Here is a 17,573-nt window from a genome sequence, read left to right as displayed (position 1 = left end):
AGTTTTCCAAATTTGCTGGCATATTGAGTGCAGCACTTTCACAGCATCATCTTTCAGGATTTGAAACAGCTCAACTGGAATTCCATCACCTCCACTAGCTTTGTTCATAGTGATGCTTTCTAAGGCCCACTTGACTTCACTTTCGAAGATGTCTGTCTCTAGATTAGTGATCACATCATCATGATTATCCGGGTAGTGAAGATCTTTTTTGTACAGTTCTTCTGTGTATTCTTGCCACCTCTTCTTAATATCTTCTGCTTCTCTTAGGTCCATACCATTTCTGTCCTTTATCGAGCCCATCTTTGCATGAAATGTTCCCTTGGTATCTCTAATTTTCTTGAAGAGATCTGTAGTCTTTCCCATTCTGTTGTTTTCCTCTATTTCTTTGCATTGATCGCTGAAGAAGGCTTTCTTATCTCTTCTTGCTATTCTTTGGAACTCTGCATTCAGATGCTCATATCTTTCCTTTTCTCCTTTGCTTTTTGCCTCTCTTCTTTTCACAGCTATTTGTAAGGCCTCCCCAGACAGCCATTTTGCTTTTTGCATTTCTTTTCCATGGGGATGGTCTTGATCCCTGTCTCCTGTACAATGTCACAAACCTCAGTCCATAGTTCATCAGGCACTCTATCCATCAGATCTAGTCCCTTAAATCTATTTCTCACTTCCACTGTATAATCATAAGGGATTTGATTTAGGTCATACCTGAATGGTCTAGCTATTTCCCCTACTTTCTTCAATTTGAGTCTGAATTTGGTAATAAGGAGCTCATGATCGGAGCCACAGTCAGCTCCCATCTTGTTTTTGTTGACTGTATAAGAGCTTCTCCATCTTTGGCTACACAGAATATAATCAATCTGATTTTGGTGTTGACCATCTGGTGATGTCCATGTGTAGAGTCTTCTCTTGTGTTGTTGGAAGAGGGTGTTTGCTATGACTAGTGCATTTTCTTGGCAAAACTCTATTAGTCTTTGCCCTGCCTCATTCCGCATTCCAAGGCCAAATTTGCCTGTTACTCCAGGTGTTTCTTGACTTCCTACTTTTGCATTCCAGTCCCCTATAATGAAAAGGACATCTTTTTTGGGTGTTAGTTCTAAAAGGTCTTGTAGGTCTTCATAAAACCGTTCAACTTCAGCTTCTTCAGCGTTACTGGTTGGGGCATAGACTTGGATAACTGTGATATTGAATGGTTTGCCTTGGAGACGAACAGAGATCATTCTGTTGTTTTTGAGATTGCCTCCAAGTACTGCATTTCAGACTCTTTTGTTGACCATGATGGCTACTGCATTTCTTCTCAGGGATTCCTGCCCGCAGTAGTAGATATAATGGTCATCTGAGTTAAATTTACTCATTCCAGTCCATTTTAGTTCGCTGATTCCTAAAATGTCGACGTTGACCCTTGCCATCTCTTGTTTGACCACTTCCAATTTGCCTTGATTCATGGACCTGACATTCCAGGTTCCTATGCAATATTGCTCTTTACAGCATCGGATCTTGCTTCTATCACCAGTCCCATCCACAACTGGGTATTGTTTTTGCTTTGGCTCCATCCCTTCATTCTTTCTGGAGTTATTTCTCCACTGATCTCCAGTAGCATATTGGGCACCTAATGACCTGGGGAGTTCCTCTTTTGGTATAATTAAGAGATATTTTTCTACACTAACTTTTAAATGATTTCTTACTAACCTCTTCTGGGACAAACAAGTACTTTAGCTGATGCTTCTAAGTGAGAGACATCCGCAGAGGAAAGGAAATACATACATGCATCTGTTCAAAACTAGTATTTTTTGCTACTCTGTAACTTTCCCTGCCAGAAGCTTCATTTTTGAAGTAGCTAATCTTAAATACTAAAGCTGTAAAGTGGAAGGTTGAAGAAAAAAGTACCACACACAAGCACTTTTAAACAGAGGTGGTGGTAGTGGTTAAATGTTAGTTTTCTTGGATAAAATAAAGTTTCAAGTTGGGTAAAAGGAAAACTAATCATTCAATCTGATATCTAGCTCAGAGCTAAACCAAAACACACCAGAGAAATATGAGATGAATCATCCTATGCTTAGCACTGCTTTCTGACTTAGCTGAGAAACTGTTTCAGGGTTGCTGTTCATAATTATAAAATGGATATTCTAAGTATATTCCTACTACATAAGATTAACTAGGAAATGGTTATCTGTTATGGGATGAATAGCGTTCCCTCCTCAAAATCTATATGCTTAAGTCCTGACCCTCAGAACGTGACTATTTGAAACAGGGGCTTTAAAGAGGTGGTTAAAGTTAAAAGCAGTCTCCGGCTGGCCCTTATCCAGTATGACTGGTGTCCTTATCGGAGATTAGGGCACAGACTTTCACAGAGGGAAACCGTGTAGACAGCTCGCTGCAAGCCAAGGAGGGAGCCGCAGAAGAAACCAACCGTGCTCACCCTTTGATGGCAGACTGCGAGCTTCCAAGACGAGAAACGAATTTCAGTTTAAGCCATCCCGTCAGTGGCACCTGTTATGGCAGTCCTAGAGAACTAATTACAATATCCAAAACGTAGCCAGAAGGTTGCTTTGTCTTTTTAGTACATTTAAAATCCAAGAATCTCCCTCTAAGGATTCCCCTCAAAAAAATATCTACAATTACACAATTAATATTTGTTGAATTATACTGGCAATGTCTTTTAAAAGTCATGAGTGGTAATATGAAGGGTAATTGCGTAGTCTGAAAACTGATGATTGAGTATAGCCACGGGGAAAAAAGAAAGCAATCTGATCCGCTGGGTAAGCGAGCCCTTTTTTATCTTTGTACATGTAAATGCTGATATTATTCCAATATAACTGCTGAAGCTAGTAGACTAAGTATTTTGAATCTTTTCCTTTTTATTTATTTAGAATTTAAACTGCACTTCTTCCCCCAAACCTCTGATTGCTTGAAAATTTCAAAACAAGTTATACAATAAAAGTCACACTGAAATTCAAAAGTACATTTAAGAGAGGAAACAATTCTTTCATATTTTTATTCAAATAAAGCAAGAAACGGTTCTCTAATTCACTAGAGGTTTGGAAGAAAAAGCTCTGAAAGTTATTAACTGAAGCAAAGTAGCTAAATAATCACCTTTCTAAAGGTTTTTAAAAGCCTGAATAGACTACTTGTGATGGACAGAGAAGAACAGCTCCTGCTGGTTCATTTAAGTCTCAAGGCTGAATGATGAATACAAAACAACACAACATATTAGGCTTATTTTCAGCTTTAAGAAAAGGTTGAATGGATGTAAGATGTAAAGAGACTGCATTTAAAAGTAAATAAATTTTCACGCTATCTTAACAAGAGACAAAGAAAGCATGTTCAATATTAGATAATTTTTTCAACTCATCATAATCTCTTGGTTTGTGTTTTTTTTCCCCTTACAAATCTTAAGCACTAATATTCCCAAAATGATGTTCTAATTAATTTAGTTTGACTACATGCCAGGTGCTATTCTAAATGATTTTATATGTACTTAATCTCCACCACAATCCTACAAGATGGGTATCATTTGTGATTTTTGAGTTTATCTTCATTAAACACACGTAATGCATTAAACTAGCTCTGCAATACAGGAGCCCCCAAAACCTGAGCTATAGTGAGAACAAAGTGCTACTACGAATTATCATACGAATGCGACCAATTTATCTATAGAAGCAATCCACCACGGAAGATGTTTCAAAAATTTGACTGAAGAGAATGGGCAATTTATTAATGTTGTTTAGTTGCCCAGTCATATTCAACTCTTCTCCAACCCTGACCGGTTCCTCTGACCATGGGACTTCCCAAGCAAGAATACTGGAGTGGGTTGCCACTTCCTTCTCCAGGGGATCTTCCCGACCCAGGGATCAAACTCGAGTCTCCTGCATGCCTAAATCAAGGTGACTAAAGAACTGTCTTAACATCCCTCCACCTTCACCTTGCGTTAATTTCAAGATCTTTAAGTAACCTTCTTCTATAATCTGGACTCTGCTGTCAGAGAGGGAATGGGTCTATCAGTAAACTCCAGTATCTAGAGATACCGGAAGCATCGCCTCATTATGAATGTACAAATTGGTACGAGTCAGCTTGTTACTAAGAACTAAAACTTGTTCATACTAACAAAATCAAGTTCTGGAACTCTGCAAAGCTGAATACTGAATCTGAGACCATGGCAGCCATAACCCCATACTCTGGGTCTTGCCTGAGGAGGGCAGCAAGTTTCCCCTCTTTGACATCTCTTTGTTCTTAATCTTCCTACCTTTCCGTTTGAGATAGTGTTAACCTCAGTCAGTTTACTTCTAGAATAAAATTTCCATGTATACAACAGTGGAAAAAAAAAACCATCTAGTCTACTTCTAGAGGGTGTGGGCAGTAAAATTTCAAAATATAAATATTTAGGGGGGGAAGTTACCTTTATTTTTCCTTTGCCAAGTGAGGGTCACTAAAAAATAATCTAATCTTGAAAGAAAGGATATTAAGGAGGGTGGGGGGTATAAAAGGAAAAAAATCTTATAGTAGACTCTAAAAAATTAAGTGAATTTGGCTTTAAGGAAAACCCACCAGAGAATGTTTCTTTTTCTCAACTCAACAAAGATACCCCAGGGGCAACTGACCTATTAATAATTTAGCAGTAAGGAAACAATTGGGGAATGAAGAGTTGATCCCTTTGCCTAAGACAGAACAACAGTATCTCAGATCTTGGTTGCCTGCAATTTCTAGCACCTGACTCTGGAACTCATTCCACAGGAAAAGATGAAACCACACTACAATGACAACCCTTATATTACTCCCCCTTATCCTGATGCCACTGTCACCAGTTTTGGATTTCAGTCTATACACATTTACGCTAAAATACTATATTTTGGCATTATTTCTGGCACTGTAGCATGTAAAGACCAAAGACTGATGAACAAGGGAGGTTTTTACAACCACATGGTCTCCAGAGGATCTAATGCATGCAGCAACTCTCATAAATCAAATCTCCTTCTAACTTTTCTTGGCTCTATAATCCTATAGTCTACAGAACACTGGTTTTTAAATACTACAGAAAAAGAAATCCAGTTAAAAAAGTAAGTTTCAACTCCTCATTCATAGTAGACCATGGACAAGGAGGAGGACTGCTTTTGGTTTTGCTTTGTTTAGGGAATGTGGAGAATATGGTTATTTGGTCAAGAATATTTCATACAAGTGGTGGGACTTAAAATGAGTTTTAGCAACTCATTCATAGTGGATGGCACTATGAATACACAAATTTGAAATCCATATACAATAGGAAAAGAGTGAAAAAGAAGTAAACAAGACTTCTGTATCCCACCCCATTAAACTATCATCTTATAAAAAAGACTTTTTAAAAATTCTTTAATTCCTTTAATTCTTTAATTCCTTCTGTGAGTAGATGGTCCCTCCTTCCTTAATAAATATAGTCTGCTTCAGAATACACATATAAAAAGACAACAACAGCTCAGTGGTAATATTTAGAATAGGCAAGGAGAATTTACTGAAGGCACTGCAAAGGCTAATATCATCTTTCTTGTTGTCATTAGATAGCAAATAGTGAATGACCTTGTCCTTTGCAAAGTCAAGCCCTGTGGTTTTAGGCTGTTTTTTCTGATTTTAGATCTTTGATTACCTTCCCTTTCCTTTTCCAACTACACAGAAATGGTTTTCGTGTTGACATTTCAAAGGTCACGCTACAGAAGCAAACACTGAATTAAGCCATTCTTTATGTGTCATTATGGGATCCTCATTTATTTTCATTGTCACCAGTTTTAAGACAGCAAATCAGTTGGCTCTCATGGTTTAAAAAAAGTTTCTGCTCTAATTTGGAGGAATAGTAATTATTCATAAAATATCTGACAGATTAATAGCAACTTGCAGTTATCACTGCAGAGCAAACTAATGTCATTTCTCCACCTGCTGAAGCACAGCTACTACATTTTCTAACCAGTACCAACTTGTTTCAGTTCTCTGAATTTCACTAGGGTGAATCAATTATTATCACTTACCATTAATAAGCAGAGAGCTATCGGATCCTGGATATGAATAGTTTAGACGACCTAAGGGTAGAAGAAGGCCATTACTATATTTTTTTCATAGATGGTTTAAATGTACTCAACAACAAAGCTGAATTAATTGCTTAATAGGTATTTTAAAAACCATATTATGGGAACAAAACTTAGCTGTGCTAATAAACACAGAGTTAGAGGACATATCAAACAGCATGTTCACAAACATTCAAAAAGGGAAAGCCTGAAAGTGGGAAAATAAAATATCCCTTATATTTCACTATTCAGTTCTTCTAATTTCCAAATCCCCATCCAAAGTAATCTTTATACCACTATGTTCTCATATCAACTCCTAATAACAATCTTCATGTTTTTTTCCCCATCAATGTTCAAGTTCTCTTTCATGTGTAGTTCTTTACTGCTATTTAAAAGGACGTAGCTAGCAGTAGTATTTTTTATATGAATCATAACAAAGGTGCCAGTTTTATGCCTACATGTACAGACATGCCAGTAGGTTTCAATTCATATCTCGGGGAATAAGTACACAAAGTAAAGGAACACATTTCACTATGCTTACACATGAAGAAAATAGCAAAGCACACAGCAAAATGCACAGAGACAGAAGAGCATTCAGTAAACGCTGGGTTAATCTTCTCTGAATTTTGAACCTAAAATGGGCACACAAGATACCCACGAGAAAAGGGCTTATGAAAGTCTAAAATTTTTGGAGGATGCACCATCTTCCACAATAAAGGGGGGAACGCATTTCTACTCTGGAAGAGTTTCTACATGTAAGTTGAGGTATCCAGACTGCACATACTTAAGCCTAGATCTATGCTATAAATTATAAAACTCATTATTACAACATTTTTACGTCTCCATATTCCACATGCCCTTTGTAAGAATGGTAGAGAACCCTCAAGTCTTGTTCATCTAAGCAATGGAAAGGGGAACTTAACAGTTAATTACCTACCAGAGTTCAGCACTCTATGCATCAGGAGTAGTGTGTGAATATAAAATTGACTCAGAATTACACACATTCCAATTAGGAAACAGCAGTTTAAACTCTGACCCCACAGAACCATAACAGACTCTCCGAGACAATAAAAACAGTGGGTAAGCAGAGCTTCTCCCATGACTGGAGCAAGTCTTTCAGGATGCCGGGAAGACTCCAGACCCCACCTAGTTCCGATGAACACTATGGGAGCCAGGGCTAGTATGTGGTCCTATCCACCACCAGCCACACATTTAAAATTATTTAGAAAGGAACTTTAGACCACAGCTATCCTTCAGTCTCTCAAAATCCTCTTTCAAATAGTCTCCACAGAAATAAACTCATGTCATAAAAAGAGAAAAGTGTTCTCTGTTGCTAATAGCTTTAATTAATCCACATGTGAAACTTGGGAGTCTAATATGAAACAAAATCTGAAAATTTTTCTATAATTTAAAACCAAATACAAGGATTTTTTAAACTGTAAATTGCGTCACTTTAAGTTTCAGTGTGTTCCTGTTTAGGGAGGAAAGGTAGGGATGAAGACCGGCAAGGAGGAGGTGAAAACTAACTTTGACATTTCAATTTCTTCCTAAAAACTGGCTTTGTTACTTAATGTTTATATACACAACCAAGTAGCTAAATCCAGTGAATTCCAGCTTAACTGCTTAACTGCAAGCCCAGATCATATGACCTGTCACAAGAATATCTTTTAAAAAGCATAGACTTGAGATGCTAGAACAAGAACATGACCTTAATTGTCAAAAACTTGGGAGGGAGGGAGGGAGGGAGTGGTGTTTCTGAATCACTTAAGAGTAGCAGCTGATTTTCTGTGATGGAACACTTGGATTACTTTTGTAGCTGTAAAACCCTCTAGTCAGTGAACTAATAGTTATCACTCATACCATTTTTATCATAAAACACATTTTTAAAAGATGATATAAATCAACACAGGAACAAAAATATTTAATGATATTAACTGAAGTTAAGTTTCTGTATTTCGAAGAAGATACTCTTAATTTTTTTAAAAGGTAACATTAATGAAATCAAGGCTGTTCTATATGAACTATAATGCCTGTTATTTGATACTAAAAAATGATAATTAACAATGAGAATCCAAAGATAAATTCCCAAACTAGCTGGCCCAATTTAACTAGTCAAGTTCCACCTTATCAGAAACTGACTTTTGGGGTAACTTTTAAGGAGAAAGAGATAAGAACAGTTCAACAAAACAGGCACAAAAACACCCCCTCACTCAGTTCTCTCAGTCTGCCTCAACACACACCTCCTAAAAATGCCACCCTGCACTCACAAAGTAGGTATTCTTTGAGACTTTTTCTGTTCATCAGACTTCTAAATACTGTAATTCTATCCTTTAGCTAAGACAATAGGGCACTGGCAAAATTTACAGTTTAACTCTGAAAGTGATACTTGTTTTTATTTTTTGACCTGTTCTTATGATGAGTCCTGTTGGGCTGAAATCCGTTATGCCCTCTGTATAGTAAATACACCTGTTAAATATTTTGTTAAACAAATAGCAATGCTTGCTATTTCAATTTTAAAATATTAGCAGTGACATAAGAAAACTTTTGGAAAAAACTTTCATAATGCTTCCCTACCCTACCTGCCCTATCCTATAAATTCTTTCTATAATTAAAATATTTAGAGTCATCCATTCATGACATCTATTACGAAGAACACAGACCCCTTCCTTTCTGGAAGTCCTCTGAAAGCTCCCATTCTAAGTTCCATGTTACTCTAAAGTCTTCTACAAGCCTTTCACATTCTCCTTGTGCCCCTTTCATTTCTGCTCTACAGATGCCAACTTTCACCAGCAGTTTTGCATTTTCTAGTCCATGGCTAGATTACTGGCAACCCCCTCCCTCCCAAGACCTCTTTGTTTCCAATGGAGAATATTTGCAAATCTTTTTTGTTTGTTTACTTGTCTTTTTTTCAATTATTTTCCCTAGGGCACCTTTCCCCAAAAAGAAGCCCCTCCTTTTTAGATTAACTCACCAAATTTTATTTCTATCTATATTGCAACAGACAACCATCTTAGGTAATCATTTCAGCTACTCGCTAACTATCTTATCTCTTTTAAGAAACAGCCCCCCTCTTTAAGAACTAGAGCTTCATCGTTGTCGTTGTTGTTGTTGTTGTTGTTGTTGTTGTTGTTGTTGTCATTGAACCTAGGTAACCTGAGTTTCCTGTTTGGGCACCAAGTAAGTATTCAATGAGTTTACTCCACTGAACTTAAAACACCATCATTTCACAAATGAATACACTGAAGTAAAATCTAAAAATCACTGAGATATCTAAATATGAATATAACCCAGTGTTTGTGAGTTTTGTTTTCTGGCTTTTTGATAACTTATTCATCTATAAACATAACCCAGGCTTTGGTACATTTAGAATTGAATTCCTCAAGGGAGAAGGAAAGCATTAGGATTTCTGGCAAGTGAATCTATTTCGTGGATAACATTCAGTCTTTGGAGGGTCTTAGTATTGATTATGTTATAAACACAAAGAAATATTGCCAGATCAGCAGCCCTAACCTTAAGGGACACTATGACAGGAAAAGTAGTCGCCCCTGGAGGCCCGCCGTGGCATTTGGAGCCAGAAGCCTGGCATGCATCATGCAGAAGGCATAGACTATATTTGGTGACATGACTCAACCTAGCCAAATATAGGCAACTGATACAGTGTGACTCTGGGGAACTACACTACCAAATTCTACAGCCTAGAAAAGATTCAGATTCCAAGTAGGCATTTGCGAGTTGGAAAGAACCAATATTTACCAACTAGAATGACTAAGAATTACTGGGGGAAGGAGGTGCTCAAAAGAACAGTATGTACTATCATAACTATCATATTAAGACACTAGCTAAAGTAACCAAGTTAATAAGATGAAAGGAGAAAAAAAACTGGAAGGAAATACTCTAATAAATTAGTATCTCTTACTTTCAAAATTAGGTAAAATAAGTTATTTTCTAAAAACTAACCCAGATAGTATTGCTACTGATGATTCAGCAGGAAATGATATAATAAATGCTGCCATTTCAAACACACAAGCAATAGAAAATATCAAATGTTCTCTAGTGCTATTAGATTTCACGCTATGGCCTTCTCTTTCTCAGTCATGCGAGCACTGCTGGGGGCATGGTCGGGCAAGGGATGGTAACAGGGGACAGCTCTGCAAGGCTGTGTAAAATACAGCCATGCTGACCAAAACAGTGACAGCAGCCTGGAATGCTGAGTTAGTTTTGTTAGATACTAACAAAAAGGGAGAGGTTTCCAATGGACAGGCTTCCCTGGTGGCTCAGACGGTAAAGCGTCTGCTTGCAATGTGGGAGACCTGGGTTCAATCCCTGGTTTGGGAAGATCCCCTGGAGAAGGAAATGGCAATCTACTCCAGAACTCTTGCCTAGAAAATCCCAGGGATGGAGGAGCTTGGTAGGCTACAGTCCATGGGGTTGCAAAGAGTCAGACATGACTTAGTGACTCCAAGTTTCTTTCTTTTCATTGAACATCATTAAAAATTTCTCACAGGGAAAGGATAAGCATGGATTTAGGTCCATTTCTAAGACAGATAAAAAGGTTTATGAACACAGCACAACACTCACACAAATATATTCATACATATACATACACATTATGTGTTGTTGTTTAACTAGAGATGTTTCTGCTGGTTCTGCTCTTAGCGCCATAAATAATTGTTTAAAGGAGGTGCTGTTTTTCTACATTTGCTGTTTCTACCAATATTGTCAGATTTGCAGCAAGATGGCACGGTGGGGGCCTGCACGATGTAAGCAAGGTCCAAGAAATGATACATTCAGTTTGAATACTAACTTTACACTTAAACAAATGCAGAATATATATAAATATGAACTAATAAAAATGTACTCATTATGCTCTATCACTTAATGATACAAAGATCATTTTGTGTTTTATTGCTGACATGTAGGAATCTTAATTCCCCGACCAGGGATTGGACCCACTATGATCCCGGCATTTGAAATTCAGAGTTTTAACCATTAGATCCCCAGGCAAGTCCCCAGAAATAATCATTTTTAATAATTTCTTCCACTGACCTAAAAGTAACTCCACAAAGCATAATCAGTAACCTTATTCTACCTCATCACTTCTCTGTGATACAATCAACTTCCAGTAAAGATGTTTCTATGCAAAATTATGAAAGAGACACCAGCTGGGACTGACATCAACAGGATGGAGAATCTTGCCCCCCTCCCCAAAAAGCCATTTAAATTACACACACGCACACACACATGCATACACACAGAATTTAGACTACACAAAACCCCTTTCCAGGATAGATCTGACTTTCGTTTAAAGGCTGGAGCTTGTAAAAAATACTTGAATTCGCTTAACTCACTGCCATTTCCCTTCTAGATACTCTAGATATTCAGAACTACTGGCCCATTAACTTTCTCATCTGGGTCCCTTCCTCTGTCTGGAATGCCTTCCTTTCTCTCTGTTTCCAGTGTTTCACCACTCACGCCCCCTCCCTTTTATCCAAGTGGCTTCTTTCTTAGGCCTCACATCCTATGGAAAGTACCTGCCCAAAGCCACCTGCTCCTTGGTTCAGACAGCCCTACTGGCTCCACACAACACTCTTTACACTTACTATATACTGTATTCAAATCACCTATTTCTAAACTCTCTTCTTCTAGGACAACAAAATCTTTGAGGACAGGTTTTGGGTCTCACATCCTAGAGCTCAGAGCAGAGAAAGGCACTCAATAAACAGCTGTTGAATAAATAAAACAAAGCTAGCAGCTAGTGGTCTCTCTGGCATGAAACACACAGTGCAAAGTGTAGAGTTGGACCAATCTCATCTAGTGAGGTAGGTTCAAGTTACTTAGTTTCTCTGAAGTAAAAACAGAGATATTTCCATGTACATGTGAGAAATTCATAAGATAATTTTTGCAGGATGCCCAGAAAAGTCCCCCTGGATAGAGTATGTGTTCAATTAATAGTAATTCCTTTCCCTTCAGTAACTTAAAAGCCAGAGACAACCAACAGTTTCTCGCTTGTGAGAGAAAGAAAGAGGAAGGATTCCTCCTTGCCAAGTAAGACCCAAACTGGACCCCTGAAGAAGGGAGTGGCCATCTGGGGGATTTTTCAGCTTCAGAGAAATGAGTTTGCTAATGTTCTAAGTTACGAACAGGGATATAATTCTTCTTTCAGGAGATGAGAGAAAAAAAGCTAACTCTTTTCTTTTATGATAGCCAAACTGGCAAAGTAGCATCAGTATTTTAGGAAATGAAAACTTCAGAAATTTCAACTTAAAAATATTCTTTTCAATAAAAGCCAAAGAGGAGCTTCTTTTTGGGCCAATAGCTCAGATTTAATTTTTCAATTGTGATATGGTAGCTGAAAATCAGAGTACAGTGTGGCAAAAAAAAAAAAAAGAGAGAAAATAACATTTTATCTGTAAGATAAGTAAAGTCAATGGGCTATGTTTCTACAGATTGAGGAAGGTTTCATAAGGATTGCTTCAACTATAACTGAGGGCAGGTACAAAGGTGGAAGATCTAAAAGCATCTAAGAATTTCAGGCAGATGGGAATGTCTAGAGAGACACCAGCAAAGAGCTGACCCAATTAAGGAATTCAAAAGATTTCCTACTGCCAGTAAACCTAACAACAAACCAGCAAGCAGGAAGGCTATTTTTATCCTTGCCAGAGGCCTTCTGACTCTGGATGCTACATTTAGAGGACAGAGCAACAAGATAACTTGCCTTAAGAGGATGTTATGATACCAGCAATTAATGGCAACTTTTCAAGCTTTAAATATTAGGCATAGTTTTTATTCAAAGTAAACGAGCCAAAGCCAGTTAAAAAAAGAAAAGATAATATAATGGAAGGAAAAGTGGAAAAACAGACCAATGGGTAGCAATCTAGAAACAAAGCCAAGGCAGTTAAAATTAAAATTAAATTAATTAATTAAAATTCTCCTATCTTGTAAAAATGTTGATTAAAACAAGCATGTGTTATAAGAGACCTATTTTAAAAGAACCAGTGGATAAAAATAAAAAATTGTAGAACTGACCTGAAGGTAAAGACTTTGAGAAGTGGCTCTCTGCCCTAACATGAAGATCAAGACAAATTTATGGAGTTCCTAGGAACTATAAAATAAGTTGCTTGCAAATGATTGAGAACTTTAGAGACAAGCCACTCTTAACATTAGTTACATGCATGCCAAGTCACTTCGGTTGTGTCCGACTCTGTGACACTATGGACTGTAGCCTGCAGGCTCCTCTGTCCATGGGATTCTCCAGATAAGAATACTGGAGTGGCTTTTCATGCCCTCCTCCAGGGGATCTTTCCAATCCAGGGATCAAACCCAAGCCTCTTATGTCTTCTGCATTTGCAGGTGGGTTCTTTATCACTAGTGCCACCTCACTGGTTACTGAAGTCCAAACCCCAAAAGCAATCAGCAAAGTCAGTAATTGGCATTCTGCATACACCGCTATCAGCAACACTAATCACTTACTTAATATAAATTCTGATGACTTGATTGAACCTTAACATTCACTTGAATTTCATATCTAATTTCATTTGTTATTTCTCAAAAGGCCCCGTTCTTATTTTCCTTTATTAATACTAAAGGCACTTAGTCTTCCTCTTATTCATTAGTCTTCAAAACTAAATAATAAACAGGCTGTTCGAAGATGTCTGCAAATTATCTGGAGGATAAGCTGCATGAGGTTAAGAGTCTTATTTTTTATTTCCTTATATACCCCAACAGGCTAAAATAGTGCTTGGCACTATCTGCTTGATAACGTATTTGTTTTATGAACAGCCTCCCATAACTTTAGACTTTACATATATATTCAAAGTGGTTCTCAAAGCAGAATGAGGGTGGGGTGAGGAGGGAAAGCAGTCTATCTGAATCACTTCTGGAATACACATGCTTAAGTCTCACAACAGACCTGGTGAATCAGAATGAGAAAAAAGGAAAAGCTAGCTTGGATAAGTTCGCTCAGTGATTCCAGACCTTCACCCTCTGAAAGGTACCCTACAATAAGAAATCAGCAGGTGTGCGAAATCTGAATATTTTACAGAAGATTATGATAAAATACAGATTTTAAACTCTGTCCCCAGTTTCCTACATTAAGACACCTGAATGCCTGAAGTGTACTAAAATAAACATTTTTAATGTTTGTCTCCTCATAAATGCTGCACATAAATATCTACTGTGTGGCTACCAGACCATCAGCCGGAGGCTCTGTGTCCCATCCTGATTGTCCAGGCACCAGTTAGTCGACTGACTTCCAAAGCTATTGTATCTCTCGGAACTATAGTCTCTTCAACTATAAATTGGAGACCACAAAACTCACATGGAAGGTTATTATAAGGATTTAAATTAGAGATAATTTTCAAAAGGGGCAAAGCATAAAAGTCAGAGAAATGGTATCAGAAGTAATTGCCCTTTCACTTGAAACTTGTTGTTAACACTGCTTCCTATACAGAATGTCCAGGTCCATGTCAAAAAAGAAATATACAGACCAGCATCAAATGTGCACTGTGGCCTACTACTACCCAATACATAGAATATGCTCAAATGTGTGTGGAGCTGGAATTTAAGCCGAAGCTAAAATGTTAAGTACTATGTGGCTTGAAGAAGGCCATCTCCCCCTCCTAACAAGGGCTGTCGTGTTACCCCACACCAGGGTGCACCCCTGTTGTCACAGGGCTCCCCGTGCCCCTGGCACTGTGCCAGTTGTAATCTGAACAGTCCACACCCTTAGCTATGCTTCAAAAAGCAAAAAGATGGCTACAGATGCCCCCAGAGACAACATTCCCAAATGCTATTAATAGTTGGTGGAGCTAGGATAAAGTAAGTGACTCCTTACTCCCCCTTTGTCCTCATCCTCACCATTTTCCTCTATGGAATTCCTTTTTTAGTTATGTTGTTTTTGGTAATGGGGAACATTCTAATGGCAGGAGTTTAAAGCTGAACAATTAGAGAAGTTCTCCACAGCAGTGTTTTATGACATTTCAGAATTATTAAGACCTACACTAATCAAAATATTTCACAGAGGCTCCCCACCATACCTGAAGCCCTCAAGCCCCACTCCAGTGGATATTACAAGTAAAACAAGAAAAGCCTTTAATAATAAAAGGCTACTATGAATTCAGCAATACCTTTAAATGTATTTTCATTGTATTACATCAGCATCTGCATGCTTTAAAAGACAATCATGCAACACACACATGACAAATCTATCATCTAACTGGAATGTTTGGTTCTAGTAGGTTCCTGCTGCTGCTGCTAAGTCGCTTCAGTCGTGTCTGACTCTGTGCGACCCCATAGGCGGCAGCCCCCTAGGCTCACCGGTCCCTGGGATTCTCCAGGCAAGGACACTGGAGTGGGTTGCCACTTCCTTCTCCAATGCTGGATCCCATCAAATAATTACCACGTCTGAAGAGGTCCATGATCCACAAATTAAGAACAGAAACATTACATAAAGCCAAGTTTAAACAACTCTTTCCTAGACATAGCATTTTTAGGCCTATCTGAAAAAGAAAAAATGCACTCTAGAAACAAAGCCTCAACTCAACTGAGCAGATCTGACTGATTTCTGGTTATATCCTTTCCTACAAGCTGCTGCTGCTGCTGCTGCTGCTGCTAAGTCGCTTCAGTTGTGTCCGACTCTGTGCGACCCCACAGACAGAAGCCCACAAGGCTCCCCCGTCCCTGAGATTCTCCAGGCAAGAACACTGGAGTGGGTTGCCATGTCCTTCTCCAATGCATGAAAGTAAAAAGTGAAAGTGAAGTCACTCAGTCGTGTCCGACTCTTAGCGACCCCATGGACTGCTGCCTTCTCCAGTCAAGAGTACTGGAGTGGACTGCCATTGCCTTCTTACAAGCTCCTCAATATTAAATGCTCACATGAAACCCATATGCTATTTTCAGTCATCAAACCTTCAACCTTGACATTTAGGAATACCATGCCAGAGACTGTGTGGAATTGCTGATAGTAACTTAAAGTTCACTAAGTTCAATCCCTGCACTTCCTCTTTTAGATGAAGACACCAAGATCTAGAGGGAAGTGACCAAATTAAGCCATGTAACTGCTAATGCCAAAACCAGGTCTTAATACACTCCTCAATGCTTCTCTTTATTTATTACATTTTGGGAAAGTCTATTATAAGCCAACAACTTCTGATCTTTTACAATAAAGACATCAAGTGGCCAATTTAAGTATCTCCATTTAATTAACCATGACAGACATTTATTATTTGGAATATTACAGCCAGTATAAGTTGACTTTTTTTTAGATTCTTTATACAAATTAAGAGTAATTAATCATGGCTGCTCTTCAGAAGATCTGCACATCAGTGCTGGTTCTCAAAAATTAAAAAAGGTTCCTCTAATTGGTTGATTCCTCCTTCTCTTTCCCAAACTACAGCAACTGGTATCAGCTCAACTGGATACCAAAGAGATTATGGAACTACTTTCCATTCAGAGTTTCACTAATGTTCTTAACTTAATGGTTACCAGGTAATAAGCAGAATAAAAAAGAGCCCTGCTTTTAGAACGGACTGCAGTGATGTGGGACTGAGTTCAGACTAAGTCTGTCAGACAAATCAGACAAAATAATGAAGCCCAGAGGCAGCCAGGCCATCTCCTTACCTGACTTGAAAAGTAGTAACTAGTTTTAAAGCGAAAGAGGAAAGTGAAAGAGGAGTGAAAAAGTTGGCTTAAAACTCAGCATTCAGAAAACTAAGATCATGGCATGTGGTCCCATCACTTCATGGCAAATAGATGGGGAAACAGTGGAAACAGTGACAGACTTTATTTTGGGGGGCTCCAAAATCACTGCTGGTGGTGACTGTGGCCATGAAATTAAAAGATGCTTGCTCCTTTGAAGAAAAGCTATGACCAACCTAAACAGCAAATTAAAAAGCAGAGACATTACTTTGTCAACAAAGGTCTGTCTCAAGGCTATGGTTTTTCCAATAGTCATGTATGAATGTAAGAGTTGGACCATAAAGAAAGCTGAGCACCAAAGAATTGATGCTTTTGAACTGTGGTGTTAGAGAAAACTCTTGAGAGTCCCTTGGACTGCAAGGAGATCCAACCAGTCCATCCCAAAGGAGATTAGTCCTGAATATTCATTGGAAGGCCTGATGCTAAAGCTGAAACACCAATATTTTGGCCACCTGATGTGAAGAAATGACTCATTTGAAAAGACCCTGATGCTGGGAAAGGTTGAAAGCAGGAGGAGAAGGGGACAACGGAGGATGAGATGGTTGGATGGCATCACTGACTCAGTGGACATGAGTTTGAGTAAACTCTGGGAATCAGTGATGGACAGGGAGGCCAGGCGTACTGCAGTCCATGGGGTTGCAGAGCCGGACACTACTGAGTGACAGAACTGAACTGAATGAGTTTAAAACTAGTTAAAAGTTACTCCTTTTGCAAATTTTTACTGCAGAACAAGTTCATCAACGCTTTTCTCTTTTCCCTCTTTTAAATTTGGTAGTAAGGAGAGTGGCAACATCAGGGGAAACAAGGAGTAGCAAATAAAGAACATCATAAATCAGGTATACACAACTGATAAATGAA

General features: G+C 38.4%; 1 protein-coding gene across 3 annotated transcripts in view; it reads right to left on the bottom strand.

Moving 5' to 3' along the window:
- CPEB4 (cytoplasmic polyadenylation element binding protein 4) overlaps positions 1–17,573 on the bottom strand; it is a 71,646-nt gene that overhangs the window by 25,798 nt on the left and 28,275 nt on the right. For 2 of the 3 annotated variants that reach the window (XM_005694540.3, XM_005694541.3), the window contains exon 3: positions 5,985–6,035. The exons of the other annotated variant lie outside the window; for it this stretch is intronic. In XM_005694540.3, the coding sequence (XP_005694597.1) occupies positions 5,985–6,035 (51 nt within the window). The remainder of the gene's footprint in view (positions 1–5,984; positions 6,036–17,573) is intronic. 3 annotated transcript variants of the gene reach the window in all.

This window comes from Capra hircus, chromosome 20, assembly GCF_001704415.2.
Source record: "Capra hircus breed San Clemente chromosome 20, ASM170441v1, whole genome shotgun sequence".
Taxonomy (NCBI): Eukaryota; Metazoa; Chordata; class Mammalia; order Artiodactyla; family Bovidae; genus Capra; species Capra hircus.
Note: the sequence above shows the minus strand (reverse complement) of the source record. Positions and strands in the feature narration are given on the sequence as shown.